The sequence below is a fragment of the Phaethon aethereus genome (genome assembly GCF_964289735.1).
Source record: "Phaethon aethereus genome assembly, chromosome: 1".
Classification (NCBI taxonomy): domain Eukaryota; kingdom Metazoa; phylum Chordata; class Aves; order Phaethontiformes; family Phaethontidae; genus Phaethon; species Phaethon aethereus.
In genome coordinates this window covers 204,808,516-204,826,080 of record NC_138575.1, presented here as the reverse complement: position 1 = coordinate 204,826,080, position 17,565 = coordinate 204,808,516, and the positions used below count along the sequence as shown (strand labels likewise).

At 41.3% G+C, this 17,565-nt stretch overlaps 1 protein-coding gene across 1 annotated transcript in view; it reads right to left on the bottom strand.

Annotated features, from left to right (window-relative positions):
- The window catches only part of ALKBH8 (alkB homolog 8, tRNA methyltransferase), a 58,593-nt gene that overhangs the window by 36,843 nt on the left and 4,185 nt on the right, over positions 1 to 17,565 (bottom strand). The window contains exons 2-7 of the mRNA XM_082002895.1: positions 16,871 to 17,011; positions 13,303 to 13,543; positions 12,094 to 12,225; positions 11,169 to 11,264; positions 9,663 to 9,767; positions 4,013 to 4,083 (exon numbers count right to left, since the gene is read on the bottom strand). Of these exons, the coding sequence (XP_081859021.1) occupies positions 4,013 to 4,083; positions 9,663 to 9,767; positions 11,169 to 11,264; positions 12,094 to 12,225; positions 13,303 to 13,543; positions 16,871 to 17,011 (786 nt within the window). The remainder of the gene's footprint in view (positions 1 to 4,012; positions 4,084 to 9,662; positions 9,768 to 11,168; positions 11,265 to 12,093; positions 12,226 to 13,302; positions 13,544 to 16,870; positions 17,012 to 17,565) is intronic.

The window sequence follows — 17,565 nt, the reverse complement described above, 5'->3', positions numbered from 1 at the left end:
TAAAATCCATGTGATCCCATCTGAACACAAGAAAACAGTTGTGTTTTGTTTTTTTTTTTTTTTTTTTACTGTGACAGAGGTCAAACACTGGAACAGATTGCTCAGAGAGGTTCTGCAGTCTCCATCTGCAGAGATGTGAAACACAACTGGGCACAGTCTTGGACAACCTGCTTTAGCTGAGCAGGGGCCTTGGATTCGATGACCTCAAGCGGTCCCTTCCAGCCTAAACAATTCTGTGGTTCAGTGAAGATGATATAAGAAGTTTGAGAATCTATGTTGATAACTAAGGCACAAGGCTGGGAAGGCACTTGTGTTTAGTTCCCTGCTCTGCCACTGACTTCTTTTTCATAAGCCAAAGCATTTATTTTACTTACTAGTTACTAGAATCTGCCTAACTCAGATCCTGGAAGGACAAGCATACAAACAATTGAAAGAAAAGCTCTTTCCATGATTTAATATAAGAATAAACTGGATGAGGCATTCTGCTTTCTTTTCTACCTCTGCAGTATCTGTTAGTCAACTTCTGAAATAGGATACAGAACCAGCTGGGCTGGAATATTTCTTTATGGCACTTTATTTAAATGTGTGCATTAGTGTTGAGGAGAATAAAGAAAGGACAAGACATACAACTTTGTTTATGTATGTTTTCCATTATGTCACAGCCTAATTTATTCAGGTGGGGAAAAAAAAATAGTCACACTACAGGGACAAGAATAGAGAGACGAGACAGATATCAAAGTTTGCTTATGCATATGCAACTCCAATTATTATCAGAGTGTGTAAATTTTGTACAGTGTAAACTTTAATAGGAATAGAGTAAGGGGCTTCACTCCTAAAAATAGCTAACTCACATATTACTGCAACTGATACTTAGATTTTAAAATCAGATGAAGAGCTAAGTGCACAAAAACACATTAAAGAAATCACAAAAAGTTGTAAAAGTACCAGAAAGAAAAGCCATTAAATAATGCAGCATTGCACAGGCCACTGGCTTGTTTTACTACATGTATGTTGATTGTCTGCCCCTGAAAAGTGCAGATTTGTGAAATTAATGTCCCATTAGGAAAAGGCACTGAAACTTGGGAACTATGTAACAGACTATATCCAATGCCTATGCCTGAAATACCTAGAAATGGCCCAAGTCTGGCTGTTTCCCTGATTGAATTGTACACCTTCCAATTTTTGGCAGCACCATAATGCTCCAGGCAGTCCACTTCTCAGAAAGGTTTGTATTTCTCAGGTGCTTAAAATTACTCTGCTTTTGGCCATCTCTGAGACCATCACAAGGGTGTGCTGTAATATAATAATCTAGAAATGCACTGCCTGTGGTGCCTCAATGAAGTAACAGAGCATCTGTGCCAGAGTTGGCCTTTTAATTGAAATGGAAGGGTAAGAAAGCCTGGGGCTGCAAACTGAGGCAGAACATGTGAAATTACAGCATCAATATCATTTTTATAAAGTAAACTAAAGTAATTTTTATCTACAAGATCAACATAGGAACAGCTGTAAGTTAGAGTCATCCACTGTTGCTGTGCTGCTCTGAATACTCAGCAAATATTAGAAAAATTAAACTTATGATGGATAAACTGCACAGAAAGTTCATTGGAGCCCTTCTCTTAGGGAAGGTGCATGAAAGAAATGTTTTTTCCATGTTCTACCTAGCACGTAGGTGTTGGCATTATTAAAGACAACAGTGCAGTTGAAGAGAGGAGAACACACTATCTCCAAGACAAGGCTGAGTGCAGAAGCCACATGAGAAAGCCCCTAGACTGGGAGATTCCAAAACAAAAGTAGAAAGAACTCTACTGCCACTGCGCATACCACACTCAGTTAATCCCAGACGTTCCTACCCTAGAGTGGATGCTTTTGTGAATGGTGGACAAATACATCCATGGTCAGGCTGAGAGGACTAGAAAATGGGGTGTCAGTGTTGCGAGTGACCAAGAACACAGACGTGCCACTGCCACACACGTTAATGAAAAAGCTATCCTTCCTTGGACTCACTCCTAGTCCCAGGAGCTCCACATCCACTACACAACTTGCCAGAAAAGAGGAAGTCAATGTCAAAGCCCAAACTAAATACTGAAAAACTGTCAGTGCTCAGAATATCCGGCCATGTTCCTCTCTCCACCTAAAGAGTAAGAAAAACCAAGAGCAATAATCAAAGTAGTTTTCTAACAGGAGAACACTATCGGCAATACAAGTACACATCTGTAAGCACACGTCTGTGCCACCTACACACCACTGCAAGAAAAAACAAGCAGCAGATTAGATCATTCTCATACAACATTCATAGTTTTTTTCAATGGAAATATTCAAAAGTCAAACCTGTATTACGCACTGTGATAACCTATTCTTAGCCTTTTTAAGCATCTAGTTACCAGTACCATGAGAATACACAGCAATACATGTAACTGCCCTGTCACAAAAAGCCCAAGACAGCAATGGAAGGAGGTGCTGCACATGTGTAGAATACACTCCCAAGAAATGCATAGGACGGTGGGAAAGTGTGGTGGATTGACCCTGTCTGGATGGCAGATGCCCAAAGTCGCTCTGTCACTCCCCTCCTCAGCTGCACAGGGGAGAGAAAGTGTAACAAAAAGCTTGTGGGTCAAGATAAGGGCAGGGAAAGATCACTCAGCAATTACTGTCATGGGCAAAACAGACTCAACTTGGAGAAAATTAATTTATCACCAATCAAATCAGAGTAGAGATAATGGGAACTAAAAAAAAAAACAAAAAAAAACTTAACACACCTTCCCCCCACCCCTCCCTTCTTCCCAGGCTCACCTTTGCTCCCAATTTTCTCTACGTCCTCCCCTCCAGCAGCACAGGGGGACGGGGAATGGGGGTTGTGGTCAGTTCATCACACATTGTCTCTGCTGCTCCTTCCTCCTCAGGGGGAGGACTCCTCACACTCTGCCCCTGCTCCAGCCTGGGGTCGCTCCCACGGGGGACAGTCCTTCATGAACTTCTCCAATGTGAGGCCCTCCCATGGCCTGCAGCTCTTCACTAACTGCTCCAGCCTGGATCCCTTCCATGGGGTGCAGTCCTTCATGAACAGACTGCTCCAGAGTAGGTCCCACATGGGGTCACAAGTCCTGCCAGCAAACCAGCCCTATCACTGATAGGCTCAGCCTTGGCCAGCGGCAGGTCCATCTTGGAGCTGACTAGCATTGGCTCTATCTGACACAGAGGAAGCTTCTAGCAGCTTCTCACAGAAGCCACTCACACATCCCCCTCGCAACCAAAACTGTGCCACACAATACAGAAGGCCAAGTAGCAAAGACTTGCTGCAGTAGTGCTTAAGGCAGAGAAGGTGACACTGAATTTGTAAAACATGGATGGGCACAGATGCAGCAGATGAATGCAAATAGAGTAAAAGCAAAGACACTAATGAGAGCACTGAGACTAGATGATATGGACTGTTTTCAGCCCTAGTCTTGATATGTTGCATGACTTTGTGCTAGTCCACTGTTCTTCCATTTCACTTCCCACTCTGTCTACACCACCTGCATATATTGGAAGCTCATAAGATCAGAATCCACCTCTGCCCACACCACAACTAGCTCAGTAGCGTTCAGACTTTGACTGGACCTTCTGCAGGTAATACATCTACATTAGCCTAGTGTAAGTGTACTGAATATAAAAATAATGGGAGTCTTATGCAGACCAGAGGGAACAGATGACAACACAGAGGAAAAAAGGAAGTAGAAATGTGAACAGGAATGACACGCTTTCTAAGATGAATACAAAATGGATGAAGATCAATGGAGAACTGGATGCTAAGATTTAAAAATAGGGTATCATTGATGTTACTAGCAAATCTTACAGTGACAACGTCTCATTGCAGTTTCTTAATTAGCATATCACATTACCTTACATGCTTGATATTAAACTCAGATGAGTGTGAACAGACACCATGGAAAATCAAATCAACTTGTATTAAACAATATAAAAATGAAACTTCTCAGTAAAGCATCATCAAAACACACACAAACATTAAGTTTACCTCAGCTCCTAAACTGAGAGAGATTATTTCATCCTCAAAAGCAGAATGTGTATCAATATGAGGAGGAATTCCTGCGTAAGAAAAAACAAAAGAGTCAGTATAACAATAAGAGTGCTATCTCTGTGAAATAGTTCCATGGATGTCTGTATCGAAAACTGCGATGTACAGTTGAACAAACAAAACCTATCATAACCGACAGAGCTGCCTTCTAAAAGAATTCAGGACAATTATCCTATTTACATGCCCAGATTAGACGCACACAGTTAACACAAGTGTCCTGTATAATCAGTGCAAATACCTAGAAGACAGTTCAGGGCATACAAAGGCCTCACTCACCCTCTGAAGACTCCAAACGCTCTCCTTGCTGCAGAGAGCACCTGAAATCACTATGCTTGCTTCTTTGGCAATAGCACTAGCACGAACAGTTATGCTACGTTAGGTGATTTGGGGCCTTAGCTCATCCTTGATCATGTATTTCTCCCTCAGTCTCTTCACAGAGAAGGAGTCAGCCCAAATACTCCCTCTGTTGCTAAGCAAATGACTATGCTAAGGGTCTCGGCTTCAGAAGAAGGACTTACTACCATGAACACAGGCACTGTCAGGGTCAAACCCTGCCTCTGCTTTGCACTTCCGAGGAGAACTCCACACACCATTGCTAGCCTAACCCCCGGGTATCACAGAATCATTAAGGTTGGAAAAGACCTTTAAGATCCATCAAGTCCAACCGTTAACCCAACACCACCATGCCCACTAAACCACATCCTGAACTGCCATGTCCACTCATTTTGTGAACACTTCCAATGATGGTGACTCCACCACCTCCCCGGGGAGCCTGTTCCAATGCTTGACCACTCTCTCCGTAAAGGAATTTTGCCTAATATCCAATCTAAACCTCCCCTGGTGCAGCTTGAGGCCATTTCCTCTTGTCCTAGCGCTTCTTACTTGGGAGAAGAGACCAACACCCACATTGCCACAACACCCTTTCAGGTAGCTGTAGAGAGCAAGGTGGTCTCCCCTCAGCTTCCTCTTCTCCAGAGTGAACAACCCCAGTTCCCTCAGCTGCTCCTCATAAGACTTGTGCTCCAGACCCCTCACCAGCTTTGTCACCCTTCTCTGGACATGCTCTAGCACTTCAATGTCCTTCTTGTAGTGAGGGGCCCAAAACTGAACACGCTATTTGAGGTGCAGCCTCACCAGTGCCAAGTACAGGGGCACAATCACTTCCCTCCTCCTGATGGCCACACTATTTCTGATACAGGCCAAGATGCTGTTGACCTTCTTGGCCACCTGGGCACACTGCCGGCTCATATTCAGCCGGCTGTCAACCAGCACTCCCAGGTCCTTTTCCGCCAGGCAGCTCTCCAGCCACTCCTCCCCAAGCCTGTAGCATTACATGGGGCTGTTCTGACCCAAGTGCAGGACCCGGCACTTGGCCTTATTAAACCTCATACAACTGACCTCTACCCATCTATCCAGCCTGTCCAGATCCCTCTGCAGTAGCTCTCCTACCCTCCAGCAGATGAACACTCCCACCCAACTCGGTGTCATCTGCAAACTCACTGAGGGAGCACTTGATCCCCTCATCCAAATCATCAATAAAGAAATTGAACAAGACCGGCCCCAGAACCGAGTCCTGGGGAACACCACTTGTGACCGGCCAGCAACTGGATTTAACACCATTCACCACAACTCTCTGAGCTCGGCCATCCAGCCAGTTTTTTACCCAGCAAAGAGTAAACCTGTCTAAGCCACAAGCCGCCAGTTTCTCCAGGAGAATGCTGTGGGAGACGCTACCAAAGGCTTTACTAAAGTCCAGGTAGACAACATCCACAGCCTTTCCCTCACCCTAGGCGGGTCACCTGGTCATAGAAGGAGATCAGGTTGGTCAAGCAAGACTTGCCTTTCATGGCTGGGCCTGATCCCTTGGTTGGCCTGATCCCTTGGTTGACCTGCACATGCCCTGTGAGGACCCCCAGGAAGAACCTCTCCATAATCTTCCCCAGTACCAAGGTCAGGCTGACAGGCCTGTAGTTCCCCAGATCCTCCTTCCATCCCTTCTTGTAGATGGGTGTCACTTTGGCAAGCCTCCAGTTGTCTGGGACCTCCCCTGTTAACCAGGACTGATGATAAATGATGGAGAGGGGCTTGGCAAGCTCTTCCACCAGCTCCCTCAGTACTCTCGGGTGGATCCCATCAGGCCCCATAGACTTGTGGGTGTCCAGGTGGCATAGCCATAGTCCTTAACTGTTTCCTGCTGGATTATGAGGAGTTTATTGTGCTCTCCATCCCTGTCTTCCAGCTCAGAGGGATGAATACCCTGCAGATACCTGGACTGGCTATTAAAGACTGAGGCAAAGAAGGCATTAAGTACCTCAGCCTTTGCCTCATCCTTGGTCACAATGTTCCTCCCCCCATATCCAGTAAGGGATGGAGATTCTCCTTGGCTCTCTTTGTTGTTAATATATTTGTAAAAACATTTTTTGTTATCCCTTATGACTGTGGCCAGACTGAGTTCTAGCTGGGCTTTTGCCTTTCTAATTTTGTCTCTGCTTGACCTAACAAGATCCTTGTACTCTTCTTGAGTTGCCCTCCCCTTCTTCCAAAGGTGATAAACTCTCCTCTTTTCCCTGAGTCCCAGCAAAATCTCCCTGTTCAGCCAGGCTGCTCGTTTTCCCCACCAGCCCATCTTGCGGCACATGGGGACTGCCTGCTCCTGCGCCTTTAAGATTTCCTTCTTGAACACTGCCCAGCCTTCCTGGACCCTTTTGCCCTTCAGGACTGTCTCCCAAGGGACTCTCTCAATCAGTGACCTGAACAGGCCAAAGTCTGCCCTCCAGAAGTCCATGGTAGCAGTTTTGCTGACCCCCTCCTTACTACACTCAGAATCGAGAATTCTATCATGTCATTGTCACTAAGCCCAAGACGGCCTCCAACCATCACAGTCCTCCTCTGTTTGTAAACAGCAGGTCAAGCGAGGCACCTCCCCTGGTAGGCTCGCTTACCAGCTGTGTCAGGAAGTTATCTTCCACAGACCCCAGGAACCTCCTAGACTGTTTCCTCTCTGCTGTGTTCAACTTACCAGACAACTGCTGGAAGTATAAGTCCCCTACAAGAACAAGGGCTAGCAATTGCGAGACTTCTGTCAGTTGCTTATAGAATGCTTCATCTGAGTACATCTGTTGGTGTGTGTATGAGTAAACACACATAGTTGAGAACTGCCAAAGGGACAGCAATTTTTTATTATTTTTATTTCAGATCTGCTAATTGGAAAGAAAGTGCCATTCCCTGCTGTTCAGGCTGCACATCTTAACACCCAGTGCTGAAACAGCAGTGTGCACACCACAGCAAGATGTCACCGCACGGTGGGGAACTGTAGTCAGCAGTGGAGCAAGGCCAGCAGACAGCTTGGGAGAAGTGCAACTACACCTTCCTTTGACACCATAGCAGGCCCAGACGGATAGAGTAACTCGTACGTGATCCAAACCAACACAGTTATATTTGCTTATTAAAAACTACCCACATTCATTTTGGACATTATCAAATTCCTGAACCAAAAAAACATTTTTTCCTAATAGTGTCAGACTTACAAAGCATCCTTATCACATGCCAGATTTTACCTCCAGATGTAAGTATTCTGAATTCCATTAGCTTCCATGAAAGTAATACAAGCGTTTTATGAGGTCAACATTTAATCTGATAGGAAATCAGTGAGACTTGAAGACCAAGAACACAGATCTTTTTGTGTTTGCTTAGAACTGTGCCTCCATATAAAAGCACTGAAACTCTGCCCTCAGATGCACACTGAAGTCAGTGCAATTCACTGTGCAACAGGAGAACATGAGCTGCTCTCTTCAGCATCACCCAGACCACACTGACCTACCTACCTGCTGTTTATACTCCACATATGCAGCACCTAGTAAGAGACCGTCACCTAAGCATTCAAAAGTGGATGGTAACTTGCAAGTATAAGTCAACAACTTAAAACATTATTCAGACCTTGAATGAAAAAAGTGCCCTCAAAAAGGAATTCATTTAATGTGTCTTAAGCATGGGCCCTACAGCTTAGATACCCAAAGTCAGCAGTCATTTTTAAAATCTCAAGTGTAATTTCCAGTGACAATCTGGCTCACAACACAGATACTAAAGGTATTAATCGGACTGCACTCTGTGCTCATCAATACTCTAACAATTTGCACTTAAGAAATGGTATTTTGCTTTGTTGTTTTGGGGGTTTTTTGGTTTTGTTTTTTAAATGCTTCTATTCTTGATAGAAATCTACAATTCTAACTAATCTCCTCTGATGTCCCAGCCAGAAATACTTGACTGCGTCAATTTAATGTACTGTCAAATACATAAAAAACAGGATCAGCTTTTCAGACCCTTGTTTGGCAGATACTGTATTAGCTGTTGGACATTACTTCTGAAAGAAAAGCTGTTGTCCTTTCTTCCTAAGGACAAATGAGGTATCCACTTTAGAACGCAAGCCAGATACTTAGCTTTAGCAAAAAGCACAGCACATGATTTATTCCCTAGAGGTATCATTAGAAACAAATTTCTCTTCAGATGTCTCCAGTTTGGCAAAGATTACAGAAATAGGATAATTTTTTATTCCTCAGATAAGGGAACACTGCTTGCATCATACTTAAGAGTGCCGGTATCACATATACTAACATTATATCATAGGTATACCAACCCAAAGATCCTACGATTCCATGTACTAACAGCAATAGTTGCTTCTTGGAGACTGCATGCATTGAGCAAGAAGAGTCTGGAGTGAAAAAACACACTTGACTACAAAACTAAATATGACTATTTATTCCTATATCTTTTTACAGTTAGTTTCCATGTTATGGCCTTGGACTCTGAAACACCATCAATTTCCGTAATAGTGGTATCAAAAACTGTACTTCTAAAGACAAGCTCCCAGGTTCAGAAACCAGTATAAACTCTTCAGTCTTGATTCAAAGTATCTCTGGTCACAGAGGAAATACACTAAGCAGGTGCTTAAATCCTGTCCCTAAATCATGTCACATTTAGATGCTACTCTCTTCCGATTTTCACTAAAGTTGTACTGTTTGGCTGGGATAGAGTTCACTTTCTTCACAGTAGCTTGTATGGTGCTGTTTTGGACTTGTGATGAAAACGGTTTTGATAACACAGGGATGTTTTCATTATTGCTGAGCAGTGCTTGCACTGGTTCACACACTCCCCTGCCAGCAAGTCAGCTGGGGGTGCACAAGTAGTTGGGAGGGGACACAGCCAGGACAGCTGACCAAAGGGATATTCCATACCATATGATGTCATGCTCAGCAATAAAATTAGGGGTGAAGTTTACCAGAAATGCCATTACTCAGGGACTGACTGGGCACTGGTTGGATGGTAGTAAACAATTGTTTGGGGGGTTTTTTTTTTTTTTGCATCACTCTTTTGTTTTTGTTTTCTCCCCCTTGCCACCCTTTTATTTTTAGTTAAATTTATTAAACTGTCTTTATCTCAACCCATGAGTTTCTCACTTCTACCTTTCCAATTCTCTCCCCTATCTCAATGAGGGGGAGAGAGCGAGTGGCTGTGTGGTGCTTAGTTGCCTACCAGGGTTAAACCACAATATACATTAAAGAGCTCAAAATTTTTGAGGGATAAATAGGCTTACCTTGTCCAGGTTCATACTGATTTACAGTCAGTTGATCAGGTTTATGTTTGATATATCCCTCCTTCAAGCACTTCTCCAAGAACAGGTTACAAACTTCAGGAAGACCTAGTTATAGAAACAAAACTGTAAGCAAGACAGGATAGCTTTTTACATTTGTTTCCTTTCTTTTTACAATAAATACAATAACTGGACAAAATATATAGAAACAGCTTCGTAGATACACAAGTCCATCTTCAATAATGATCACTCTGCATTTGCTGTAACACACACATCAGAATTGGGGGCCTCATCTGCCAGTTTGATATATTTGTGACATCTCGCAATTAGAAAGGCCATTCCTCCAAGGCCTCCGCATTCAGAAGTGGATCATTCCTTACAAATGCAAACTGCACTATCTCTACACATAATAAAAGAATATCAAATCAGAAGCAAAGTTTCCACCAACTACAGTAAAAAAGTTGCAGTCAAGAAGCAAAATTATTATGCATAGTCAGAAGTTGTGCAGAGCGCTCTAAAAAATCTACCCCCTAAAAATCTGTTACTGAATTAGATTAAATATCACCAAAAAAATCTGTTGAAGTTAAACTGGTTTTGAAACAGGAATGAAAGTTAGTCCTTCACTGAATCTTTGGTTTGCTATTTTACCTGAGGACTTCATTGTAAAATTCAGTTGGAGGTAACATCCACAAACATGTTAGTAATAACCCTTCCATTAACCTATTGATTTTTATTTTTTAGTTTTTCTCCCCCAATGAAGTGTTTATGTTTTCTCACACATAAAATAGTCCAGCTGTGAAACTAGAAAACAGCTCAAATATCAATACTTTTATGATTATATGGCTTCACTGTTAAAACTGCAATGTAACCAGAATCCTTCTCTTGGAAGCTACAGCCATCCCAGTACACATGCATCATTTTAAATTCTATAAACCCTGAAGGTGTTTAACTCCCCTATTTTGCTATTTTTAAATCCAAGACTATAAGATGACTCACTTGCTTTGCTCTGACTCACAGCTCTCAACTCCAAATAAGTTATTCAAACCTTTTCAAAATTGCTTTCAGTCCAAAGGAAATTTTGTTTTGGTGCACATCCAGCAAGCTTCAAGCTAGTCAAGATAAATATACACAGTGATATACATCACAGCCCCCAAACAAAAAATGAATGTGGAATTTAGAACAATTATGCGTTACATGAAACAAAAGCTAAAAGAATGACACTTACAGTCCCAAAAGCCTTATTTGGCTGGATCTCAAAAGGGCAGCAAACCCTAGATGCAAGTGATTGGAAAACAAGCTTCAAGCACTCCAGTAATTTGTAAATTGATCTCACTCAAAAGCACTGTTCAATGTGTGCTTAAGATATAGTGAAGGCTCTCCTTTTATTAGAAACTCACCTCTCCTTTAATTAGAATCTCACATCCATATCTCAGTGAGGCTTAAAGGCGTTATATAAAATGGTTCAAACATCAGTGCAAAATAAGTATGATTTAATAGGGAAGTTCTCACCTCCAGGTAAAGGTTTGTCTTTATCAACATTGTTGTTACCATAGCAAAACTCAAATCCAAAATGTTTTACTCTTCTATGCTTCAAAGTCTTCTGGGCTGTAAAAAACATACAAGTTTAAAGCAAGATTAGACTACACAAAACAGTAGAGGCAACTTGCCATGCTTCCCTATTTCATCTGACCTTATAAACCTAAACTTTCTTTAACTAACAGTTAAAACAATGTACGTGACCCCTTGCCCTTCACGGCACACACTTCTGCCTTATTATCTTTCCTATTTCATCAAGCATCACATTCACTGCTGTTTGAAGTCAAACTGATGGTGTTTTTGTATATGCAAGAAGCAGAGTACCAATTTTCTTGAGCCATGTATAATGCATCTTTATTCTTGCCCGGATCAATATCCTATGGATACAGCAGGATCCTTCACTTTCACCAATCGCCAAGTTACATGTTAGCTAGGGTCAAAGCCCTTTGTGTTGTTCCAAGGAACAAAATTTACATAGAAGCTTTGAAGTGAATTCCAAGAACTCCACAGAGCTCAAGTGAAAGCACAAAAGCATCTAGAATGTGCCTCACTGACTTCTTTTTGATTAAAGAGAAGACACAGTTGGACATCAAATCACAAGGGAAACCTTCACAGAACAGTCTTGTACTTGGCATAAGACATCTAAAAAAGACTCTAGTTGTTTCTGGGTGCAGGAATATTATTCAAGTAAATCCATACCAGAATATCAGTTCAGACCACTTGCCCCCATGAGTTTATCACTTGCAATATAAGACCCAATTTTTAAAATACTAAGGACAAAACCACAATGATTTCAAACAATACATTTATCAAGATGTAGACTTCTTGTAAACTGAAATTGTAGGAAAACAACAGCATAAAAGTATGGAAGGTCTGGATTTCCATGGGTTTTCTATACCGTTTTGAGTATCTTCATTTCCTATCCAGTCAATACTTTCCAACATCCTCTTTTCTTCCTCTGGAGAAATAATCTTTTCAATGACCATTAGGCCTGGAGGCAAGCTTGTAGGAACATCGTTCTGCCAAAAAACTAGTGTTTACAGAAACAAAAAAGTACTATCAGTGTTCAAAGAAAATAAAACCATGCGTTCTATATAGGGATATTTACTATGTATGAGACTATAGTATAGCTGTAGAAATATTTACTTTAATGATACAATGGAGGCCTCATTGGGGTCTTATTTAATTAATGAACGATCCCTTTTTGGCATGACAAAACAGGATAAGGCCCAAGTTTTGCATCACACAAAGTACTGCCTAAAAATTTTACTGCATAAGACCACCAAGACTCCACACTATTCAAATGCAAAACCACTTGTGATTTTCCTGTCAAAATAAAGGTAGAAAGAATTTCCCCATCACTTCATGATTCTACCTGCCTTTCATTTTGATTTTCTAGAACTTTGGTGATTTACCAAACCACCAGATTACTCAGTCCAGAGAAGCTATCTGTAATCAAATAAAGAGCAGTATAATGCAATACTTAGGTGAACACAAAATGTTCATGATGTAGGTACATTCTGTTTGCTATCCTAATAGCTTAAAAAAGCTATTTGCTGGCAGAACATACAGACCAACATCAGGAACCGTTTCACTAGACACTATAAAGGCCACAGAAAGAGCAACAGGTCTTGTACTAAATAGCTTACAGTCAGCCATAAAAAAAAGGCTGAAGAGAAGGGGGAAAAAAAGCCAGAAATGTTATTATGTCCATTTTTCTTCTTGGAGTTGAGATAGAAACTGCAAGACTAAGGTCACACAAGAAGTCCAATGAATTGTCCAGAGATCTCCTGGGCCCCCGTTTAGCTCCTTAAATCAGAAAACCCTCATGTGCAGTACTGAATGGTCTGGAAGCTACCCAGATCCTTTTTCCTTTTGCCTCCAAGTAAAGGAGTTCAAATTAGAGTATTCTATCATGAAAAAAAAGGAGCAAAGATTATTTTACGCCCTGAATCTTAGATTCTGGCTTTTATTCTACTGATTGACTGTAGTAGTGTCTACTTACAAAAACTAGTATGCTTTTAGCTATATTTACAACGTAGGAAGTAAAAGCAAAGGGAAACAGCATGCCGGAAGTTGGATATATAGGAGAGCAGAAAAAGTATACCTTTTTCCACAAAATTAAGATATAGAACAATGTTTTGGCCAAAGTCTTCCAGTGTTACTTCTTTTCCATTAAGGGCATCAAAGGCTTTCTTGGCTTCTTCTGTTGTCCCATATTTCACAAATGAATACGGTTTATTTGGTGGCATTAAGAGTGTTTCCACCAATCCATATTCTTCTACTATCCTGAGCAGTTGGTGTCTACTCACCCCATTACCGAGACCAGCATTGGCAATAACCAGGCTCTAAATGAAGAGCAATTAAAAATAAAAGGAGAATTAGTGATTACTGTTCATTCATTTAAAACTAACATTGTACCAAGAGAACAGCCCTACATAGAAAAATTAAGCCCATAAGTACTCTTACGTATTCCACACAAGATATTTACATTTCAACGGCCTGGTATATGACGCTAAGGTAACCTTTGTTTGCCCAGCACATATTCTGGCAGGAAGGCTTGCAACCTGTATCAGAGATACCACCTCAATTACTGCATGTAATTACTGTTACTAGACCACTTAAGCTTCAAACCAGCATGTATGCATCAAGTGTACTGCAGGCAAACAGTGACACTGGAACACATAATTTTGGAGGTTTCTAAAATGGAATTTTTGCAGGGACCTGTTACCACCAACAAAGAGAAAAACCTTTGGAAACTGTGATTCTTTTAAGAAAGGTGTTCTCATTTTTGCAAAGGAGTCTCTCCAAGCATAGAGAGATTGATACTCCCAGTCCCACCTCATGTCCCCTATACATCAGGTTCACCAAAAAAAGCAGCAGCCTCTAGAAACAGAACATCCAGTTCTGCTCCAGCATTCTTATCTGAAAAGTTTCCCCTCTTGTTTTTATTTAAAAAAAAAAGGGATTTATGTCCCATCCTTAGTTAACACAGATTACTTCACGCACAATGCCTAATTGCTTAATTCTACGTTTTCACAGTGATTTATATCCAAAGTTATCAAGGAGTATGCAGTTTGTGAGGACTGTTGCTAGTTTGCCGAGTATTAGAAGAAACAACAAAATAGAACTTTTCAAAGAACTATTATTCAAGAAACGTCCTTTGAAAATACATAGGCCTTTTCAAAATAAAAAGTTCTTCTGAGATCTAAATAGCTATATGCCATGGATGTTCAATCTAATCATGGTGGTTGAAAGAAGTTTAAAGTCCTTTTTAAGGTGAAATGAGGATGCAGTCTTGAAGTTTTGGCTGAGCTATGGTGACTCCAAATAGCTAGCAACAATTCATTCAGATTGACTCCATGTAATACCTTTCCAAAAAGCTTTCAGTCAATCTTTTCCTTAAAGTCTATAAACATTCTATGACCTTTTCTGAAGGCAGCTGCTTAAGTGTTTAATTGTTTCAAATGATAGCATTTCACTTCTCTAAAAGACAGAAAATTAGGTTTAAAACTGAAGAGAAAGATTATTTTTTAAAAATTATATAGTGAGCAAGCATGAGGTAGCGTTGTGATTATGCCTACTGTGATGGCTCTGTTAACACTTGTTCTTAGCGCTGCATCAAGCTGTCCATTACTGATCACATTTTTCAAAGGTGACCACATTATTAATTATTGTTATTTTCTAGAATGTTATTAACAGAGACGCGCATGTGTGTAGAGGAAAGGCAGACTCTCAAACCAGTGCTCTCACTGGCTGTAGGCACTTGATCTACAAAGACTGTCACTACACAACAGCAGCATGTACAGCTCCTCAGTGAGCAATTTCAATATAATCAGATTCTTGCACAAAGCCTGAAAGCATTTTCTGTATTCTTGGTACAAGTTTACCACGAGCATGGGCTGCATCCAAAGAAGCACAACCAGCAGACTGAGGGAGGTGATTCTGCCCCTGTAGTCCGCTATGGGGAGACCCAACGTGCAGTCCTGCATCCAGCTCTGGAGCCCTCAGCATAGGAAAGGCGTGGACCTGTTGGAGCAGGTCCAGAGGAGGGCCACAAAAATGATGCAAGGGCTGGAACACCTCTCCTCTGAGGATAAGCTGAGAGAGTTGGGGTTGTTCAGCCTGGAGAAAAGGCGGCTCTGCAGAGACCTTATTGCAGCCTTCCAGTACTTCAAGGGGGCTTCTAAGAAAGATGGGGACAGACTTTTTAGCAGGGCCTGTTGTGATAGGACAAGGGGTAATGGTTTTAAACTAAAAGAGGATAGATTTCGACTAGATCTAAGGAAGAAATTTTTGACACTGAGGGTGGTGAAACCCTGGCACAGGTTGCCCAGAGAGGTGGCATATGCCCCATCCCTGGAAACATTCCAGGTCAGGTTGGATGTGGCTCTGAGCACCCTGATCCAGTTGAAGATGTCCCTGCTCATTGCAGGGGTGTTGGACTAGATGACCTTTAAAGGTCCCTTTCAACTCAAAGATGATTCTATGATTTTGTTTCATATATTACTTATTAAAATGTTCTGTCAACAATGAGGATCTTGCTGGACCCAAAAATTACTCTTTGAATAGATTAGATAGATAATTTGGTATCTGGGGCAGTGTCAAGGGAAGCAAGTCCTGGATTACAGACCCATTTCCAAGCAACAGTAGGAAAAAAAAAAAACCACAGTCCCTGCTCCCAAGAGCTTACAGTACATACAAGATGGTTGTGTCATTTTACCGTATGCCCACACGGTGTGAAATCTGAGAGAAAGCTAAGCCAAATTTTGATACAAAAAAGTTTAAAGATCTAACTGATGTTTCCATATTTGAGTATAGGAAGAATTTGCAGGATCAAGGTGAACAACGCTACAGCAAATGATACTGCTCTACAGTGTTTCAAGCCATTAGTATCTCCCCACAACGAATGGAAGGAAATTATAAACTCTCTAACTTCTTCCCTTTCTGTATGCAAGTTCCTGTCACTTTTTGCTACACCAGTATCTGCGAGGTCACCCTCTGATCTGCTGTAACTCTCTACTGTGGCAGAAAACTACAAATCAAAAAGTCAAATAGTTTTCTGTTAGGTTAGGGAATAAAGTAGCTTATGATAAAGTTCATTGAGCATCATAAGAAAGCAGAATTCCCTCCTGTCTTGTCCTCTTTTGTGCAAGGGAAAAGTAAGTTGTCCCCTTTTCAACAGCTGCAAGTCAGTCAATCAGTTCCACTCCCACAGAAGCACAGCCCAAATCAATTTTGGTGAAGAAAACAATGTGGTGAAAATTTCTAAGATAGATATGTTTATAACAGGGAGTTTAAATGAGAAAAATCATACCTGACAGAAGTATAGAGGAAAGAAAGATACAAAAGCTAAAAGTCAAAGAGAAGAAATCACACAGAGAAAGAGAAGAAAAGTTTATCTACTTCAACAAGGTAACATTTCCCATGCTTCCTCCTCCCCCACAACCCAAGGAACTACTGTTTCAGATTTGAAAAAAAAACACCCACACCTTATCCAAAGGCCATAAAAGTCTCTCCACAGACATTAAACTGCTGAAGTACAGTTCTGCTTTGAAATCAAAAAGGCACAGAAAGCCCTCAGTCTCAGGAAGTGCATTTTAGACACAACATATGTGAGAAACACAGAAAAGCAGTATTTTCACACTCCCATCAAAATCAGAACTGCCAGTCACCTGTGTGGCATGGGAGATGCACTCAATGCCCTCATGTCTCATCAACGTATGCTGAGCTCTGACCTGCTTCCTCAATACCTTCTTCTTCATTTTATGGACTTTCAAATGATCTTTGCTGGTTTTAGCTTCCATGCTGGTGATCTGGGAAGTAGAAGTAACAACACATAGTAGGAGTGCTGCTTGAAAAATTAAATACTTCAGTCTGCTTTAGACAGATAGCCTTCCCATCTCATGTGTCATCTCTAGGATAGCAATAGGACTTTTGATAATTCCAGATTTTATCAATTATTTGGGGCTGACAAAACCGAGTCTGCAAAGTATATTCTTCCTCAGTCAATAGCATGTTTTTCCCCATCTCTGACGTTCTGTTATTAAACTCTTTTATTAAGAGGATCCCTCCCAAAAATAAAACTTTATAAAGACTGCCATAATGCTAGATTTCATTTGCCAGTTTTCCTCTTCTTCTTCACTCCTTTATTTACAATATCACTACATCCATTTGCAGTTTTTAACCTGTCTGCCCCTCCTGTTTTCACATAGTAGTTTCAGTTAATTTTCTTCTCTCTACAGTCTCTCCAGAGCAGAACAAGAGGAAAAAAAAAAAACGTAAGTGGAGTTGCCATGAGATTTGTATCATCTTAGCTTCTAAATTATTCATGCCTCACTGAATGCTTGAGTTGGAGATTAATGGTTTC